At 31.8% G+C, this 6,911-nt stretch overlaps 1 protein-coding gene across 1 annotated transcript in view; it reads left to right on the plus strand.

Moving 5' to 3' along the window:
* LOC107584907 (sodium- and chloride-dependent taurine transporter-like) overlaps positions 1-5,798 on the plus strand; it is a 22,105-nt gene extending 16,307 nt beyond the window's left edge. The window contains exons 9-14 of the mRNA XM_016271677.1: positions 11-159; positions 2,046-2,261; positions 2,341-2,443; positions 3,706-3,806; positions 3,888-4,058; positions 5,195-5,798. Of these exons, the coding sequence (XP_016127163.1) occupies positions 11-159; positions 2,046-2,261; positions 2,341-2,443; positions 3,706-3,806; positions 3,888-4,058; positions 5,195-5,350 (896 nt within the window). The 3' untranslated portion in view covers positions 5,351-5,798. The remainder of the gene's footprint in view (positions 1-10; positions 160-2,045; positions 2,262-2,340; positions 2,444-3,705; positions 3,807-3,887; positions 4,059-5,194) is intronic.
* The last annotated feature ends 1,113 nt before the right edge of the window (positions 5,799-6,911 follow it).

Here is a 6,911-nt window from a genome sequence, read left to right on the forward strand (position 1 = left end):
TACAACATAGCACTCATTCCTGATGTGAAACTTCATCTCTCTGCGGCTGTGCGCCAGCGACAGTGCCCCAATGCTCACATATCACGAGACGCTGAAAGTATTCCAGTCTCATATGACCTGCTGAAAAGCCAACGTGCGGTGGATCACATTTCCTTTTGCGTATGTGTGTGTTACATTTACACCTACATCACACACACACACCAGCAAAGACACTGAGAACAACAACGGTGTGGATATAAATAAGGGTGCCATTATTATGAAAAGATGTCAAAAAAGATTTATAATCCCTCGGGCTGTGTGCTGAAGCACGTGTTTTTTTTTGTTTTGTTTTTATTTCAGTCCTCATACACAATTTCACAATAATGATACATTATTTTACATAATAATTGAAAAAATATAGCCTGTAGCCTTATTTTACTTACCCTTTTTTTTTTATAAGAAGCATCAATTCCACTACTAAATTCTAAATTTAACCTAAACTAAAAGATACAAAAACAAAAGTACTCACCCTCAGGCCATTTTAACTTTAAACCATCATTTCTGGCCAAATACAAGTTCATAATCCATAATGACAATTTCTCATGTAAGGCAATATGCTAAACAGTCATTAAAACACAGAAAATCAATGACAATCTCTAAGCATGATGAAATGACAACACTAACAGTAACTAGTACCGCAATTCATTTATCATTTGCTGTTACTGCAAGAGCTCAGACTTGAGCATGGATGGGTTTAACATTTTTAATGTTTATGCATTTTAAAGTTTGGTCTGTTACTTTTTGACACAATTTATATATATGTATATTATATGCCGACGTCAAAACGCAAAAACTATGATCTATGAAAACAAAAACTGTAAAAACTAACAATGCTGTACTGGTGGTCACTAGAAGGTGTCCATACGGGACTACATTTATCCAATGTATCACATGACTTCTCATTTACATAAACTTAAATGGTCGCATTGTTCTGTAAATCACTCAGTTGAAAAAAACAGCATATGCTGGTTAGGTATGTTTTGAAGCTAGGATGCTGGTTTGAGCTGGTCCTTAGCTGGTCCCAAACTGGTCCGACCAGCTTAAGACCAGCACATGACCAGCTCAAACCAGCATCCCAGCTTCAAAACATACCTAACCAGCATATGCTGTTTTTTAACAGGAGTGATCGCATCTTTATAACTATTTTGTCAAACAAGGCCTTAACCAGGCATAACATCATACAGCAACAAGTGACAAAAGCGCTCTATTCCAGGTTCATTTTTTTTCCATGGAATATAAAGTTGAAATTAGATTGATCGTATCCAAACAAACATAACAAGTGACCAGTGACAGGTCATTACAGCAGCTTATATATTTATTTTTAGTAAGCACAGTTTAAGTCACAAGTACTTACCAGTGTTGTTATTATCAACTAAAACTAAAACAATTCAAAATCATTTTCATTAACTGAAATAAGCTGAAATAAAATATAAATATTAGATGAAAAAAAAAAGTTTTTAAATGAGAAATAATTAATAAATTAATTTAAAAAATGATTAAATAAAATAATAAGTACTAAAATGACTAAAAATGACAGAAATATATTTCAGCAAATAGAAATATTTTTTAAAAAGTAATAAAAATAACAAAAGCACATAACAAAATTACTCAAATTAAACTGAAAACTGAACATGTAAAATAAAAAATAAACTAACTGTAATAGATAAATTTAAGTTGAAGTACTAAAATGGGTACAAATTCAATATAAATAAATAATTTATAATTAAATAAATCATTTATTATTATTATAAATTATATAAAAACAAACTAAAAATGACAAATGCACTAAAATGAAAATGAAAACTGAAAATATAAAAAATATGTAAACTAACTGAAATCAATAAGTTTAGGTTGAAGCACTAAAATGACAAAAACATATAAATAAAGGCTAAAAAAGAGAAAAACAAATAAAAAGTAATAAAAACTACCAAAGCTCTTAAACTAAAATTCAAATTAAAAAGAAAACCGAAAATATAAAAATGATAAAGTATTAATAAATACTACAGTGGTACGTAAATAATTCTCAAATAGCACTGGTACTTCTTGAATCAGTTCCATCGCATGTGTGTTTTTTCTGCCATCAGTTTGTAGAAGTGGAGGGTCAGATCACCTCTCTGGTGGACCTGTACCCATCCCTCCTAAGGAAGGGATACCGGAGAGAAATCTTCATCGCTGTGATCTGCGTCATCAGTTACCTGCTGGGACTCACCATGGTCACTAAAGTAAGATAAGGCGAGACAGAGGAGTGTGTTGTATTGATTCGGGGTGTTTGAATGCTGAATGTGTGTCTGTCTCTCTCAGGGTGGCATGTACGTCTTCCAGCTGTTTGACTTCTACGCCGCCAGCGGTGTGTGCCTTCTCTGGGTTGCATTCTTTGAATGTGTTGCAGTAGCCTGGGTTTACGGTAAGTGCTCACTAGTGCTCGACTTTTCTACTCCACCTCTATAATAAACGTATACAAAATCTTAAAATCAGGGAATTTCGACAAAAGTTTTTTTTAACAAAAGAAATCTATCAATCATATTTTAATTCATTTGGTATTATAGAAATGGATCATTTCTAGTTTTAAAGGATATTTTATAATAACTGAAGGCATTTTATTTGAATTTAATTTAATTTAATTTCTTTTTTATTGTAATTTAATTTAACTTTTTCTTCATTTTTCTCTTAATTATTTAAGAAAAAAGTTAATTCAGACTTAAATACATGTATTTAAAAAAACTGTTAAAATCTGTGAATTTATACTTTTTGAAGGAAATAAATATTTCAATCATATAATTCATTTGTATACTGATTTTTTTTTTAAATGAGGATTTTAATTCGTAATATATACACGTTTTAAAATGTTTAAAGTTTAAAAATTTCCGTTATATACACTACCATTCAAAAGTTTAGGGTCAATATGATTTTTTTTTTAAAGAAACTGATAATTTTATGCAGTAAGGATGCCATCAATTTGTCAAAAATGACAGTAAAGACATTTATAATGTTACAAAAGATTTCTATTTCAAATAAATGCTCTTGGTGGAAATTAAATTGAAGTTTAATTTTCAATTGTAATAATATTTCACAATATTACTCTTTTAACTTTATTTTTGATCAAATAAGTGACTTTCAAAAGCATAAAAAAATCTTACTGCCCCCAAATTTTTGAATGCTGGTGTATTAATATACATATGAACCTAAAATCATCATGTTGATGCATAAAAGAGCTCATGGATGTTGTGCATCACATGCCTAGATACACAAATCGTCATAAAAATCACTGAGGTTTCAAGGTATGTGATGAAACACTGTAAACAGTCATAAACACACACTATATGCACTATTATTAAACGGGTGTCTCTTCAAAAATTGTGGTCACTTGTGTTTACAGCATAAATCCTGAACTCATTTGTAGCGTCATGCCTCTTATGATCTTTGCATTAAGCTCATTAATGTTGCTCAATCAACAGTCTAAGGATGTCTGCGGAGATTAATCTTATTTAGTCTTATATAATCACATCAGTCCTCGGGGCTTACTTCAGATCTCTATTTTTCATCCCGAGTGGCCCCACATGAAATCTGCATACTTTTCCTCATGTTTTCAGTGTTGATGGTTCGGAAAAACCCAACAAAAAAAGAAAGCTCACAGCACAAATCTTGACTGCATGTGTGCGTTTGCAGGGGCTGATAATTTCTACGATGCTATAGAGGACATGATCGGCTACAGACCCAACAGCTGGATGAAATGGAGCTGGATGCTGATCACACCCGTGCTTTGTGTTGTACGTGTGCGAACACAATTCATGCTTGAGAAATATGGCCAGCAGCAATGCTTTGTGATTATCCCCATCTTTCCATTTCAGGGTTGTTTTGTCTTTTCATTGGTGAAATACAAGCCGCTCACCTATAACAAGTTTTACGAGTATCCTGATTGGTCCATTGGATTGGGTTGGGCTCTTGCGCTGACTTCTATGATTTGCATCCCGATGATGGTCGTCATCAAAATCATCCAATCAGACGGCTCCCTGATAGAGGTGAGAAATGCATGAACTGCACGTAAAATACGTCAAACATACACATCTATTGGCAGTTTGATTAGAAAAGTACAATATATCTGACATTAGGATGATTCTTAAGTTAGAGGAAAACTTGTCTAGACATTCTACATATAAAGAAGTATTTGATAGAAAAACAGTCATTTTAGATTTAAAGGATTATTATATTAACTTAAGGCTTTTTATTTTCATTTGTTTTCATTTTCATTTTAACTTTAAAAAAAGTTAATTTAGACTTTTTTTTTTTACTTCACCTCAATAGTAAATGTAAAAAAAACTGTTCAAATCTGTGAATTCTAAAAAAAAATTCTAGATTTTTTTGTAAAATCATAAAAAAAGAGAAGAAAAGCTATCTATATGATTGACAAAATCTATTTTGTCAATCATATTTTAATTAATTTGGTATCGTATACACAGATAATTCTTAGAAAAATTCTTGTTCATTCTTGTTTTAAAGGTTTTTATTGTTTTATTTAATTTTTACATTTTCTCTTATTTTTTTAAATAAAAAAGCGAATTCAGAATTATCTAAGCCCCCTCGATGATAAATGTGTTAAAAATGTTGAAGTCAGGGAATTTCTACTTTTTTCATGAAAAGAAATGTATCAATCATATTTAAAAAATTTTGCTATTATATAAATATATATTGTATTGTATAAATAATTTAAAGAGTCATTCTAGTTTTAAAAGATATATATATATATATATATATTATAACAAGGCTTTTTATTTTTATTTTAATAGTAACATTTCTTTCAAATTTAAGAAAATAAGTTAATTACTTCCTACAATAAATGTATTAAAAAAACTGTTAAAATGTGTGAATTTCTACTTTTTTTAAAGAAAAGAAATCTAACAATCATATTTGAATTCATTTGGTATAGATATTGGTTTTCCAAAAAAGACTATTATTTGCTCATTTTAATCCATACATTTTATTTTTGATTCGATGTCAATGCTGTCAAGGTTATTTTTAAATTGGTTTATAATATCATCCATGATTTCACTCCTGGGTCATAAAATCTGCTATCGTCTTCAAATCTATGTCACTGTATTTGTCATTTTTAATGATAGTCTTGAAAACGTCCTCAAATCAATGAATGCATTGTGTTCAGCGGATCAAAGCCGTGGCGGCGCCGGTTAAAGGAGGTGCAAGCTCTCGTCCGAAGGAGTACAGCCAGAAGAACAGCGAGCTGCTTCACCCGCTGGACCCCAACGGCATCCACACCTTCGCCAAACACAGCCACACCATCATAGAAACTACTATGTGAGGCTCTCTAAGAGAGATTCCCATATTCTCCCGCTCCTGTCCTCTATATGGGAGATCCCGTTTTCCTGGTGTCCCACTCCCTTCCCCACCATTCCACTCTCTCGCTCTGCACTAGTGCGTTTTTATGAAATGATCTTATATCAATATATCTTTTTTGCATTGTAGGATTTGTATTCTGATTATAATCAATGGTATTAGCATTAATGCTGATATTGTAATAACCTGATGTGAGCTTGCTGTCTGGGGCGGTTTGTTTAATCTGTAGTGTTTCACATTAAGCCACGTCCTAACCAGGAACGACAGGATTTACTGCTCATCTCATTATGATTTCTTTCATATTTTGGAATTTTGGTCCTACAGAGCCACAATGAGACATTTTGCTTTCTATTTTGGTCCTGTCAATCTGAATAGCCCAGCCAACAACAAAAATTGTCTTAAATTTTTGTCTTTAAATTGTCTTAAATTTTCTCTTACTTTTTTAAATATTATTTTTAAGTGAATTCAGACTTTTCTACTTCAATTTAATAATACATTTATTAAAAAGACTTAAAATCAGGAAATTTCTACTTTCTTCAAGAAAAGATATAATTTAATTCAGATTTTAATTCATTTGATTTGGTATACACAGATTCCCTTTTTTTTTTTTAAACAAACACATTGTTTTTATGTTGTTCACACTAAATCTAAAACAAAATTTTTAAATACTTTTTTTTTTTTTATTAAAAAAAAATTATAATATCATCAATAATTTCAGTTTTGGGTCATAACAAAAAAAAAAGGGCTATCAAAATAAATTCTATATCACTGCTTTATTTTTTATAATAGTCTTGAATACCAATTCATTCACTCAAATGAATGTCACAGCGAAATCTCATTGGTCCAAAATCCTGCTCCGTGTAGATTTACATACATAAACCATCAATGTTTTTTTCTGATTTTGTTGCTTTGCATTGCATTTTACTGTGTATGATGACTTTTATTGTGTCGCACCTGGTTGGAATGCAATTCATCAGCAGAGAGAGCGAGTTTTAGCTTCATTTTTAGGAAGTCTTACTGTAAAACAGCAACCATCTAAATGTGACACGCTACATTATGACGTCCGTCAGTGGTTGTGGCAGTAACTCTTGTTCGATGAGATTATTAAATGTTATTTGTCTTGAAGAAAAATGAATGTACCTCCGCTTTGAGCGGACGCTGTGCACAGACATGCACACACACGTAAGACATAAGCAAACCTTAACACTCTGTCCTTTCGCTCTCCTTGAACCATAGTGATCACTGCCATCACACACACCGAGCCACTGAGTTCCTCTAACACTGTACAGCTGTGTTCACTAATAGAAGAATCATTTGATGCACTATTATAAGCATCATTTACTGTAAGATGATCTGAGAGCTGATGATTATCAACACCACGCAGGGCCGTTTGGCAGCACTTTACTAGCTGTTCATGTACAGCGGGGGTATATACAGTGGGTACGGAAAATATTCAGACCCCCTTAAATTTTTCACTCTTTGTTATATTGCAGCCATTTGCTAAAGTCATTTAAGTTAATTTTTTT

This window comes from Sinocyclocheilus grahami, unplaced genomic scaffold (genome assembly GCF_001515645.1).
Source record: "Sinocyclocheilus grahami isolate Dianchi unplaced genomic scaffold, SAMN03320097.WGS_v1.1 scaffold64.1, whole genome shotgun sequence".
Classification (NCBI taxonomy): domain Eukaryota; kingdom Metazoa; phylum Chordata; class Actinopteri; order Cypriniformes; family Cyprinidae; genus Sinocyclocheilus; species Sinocyclocheilus grahami.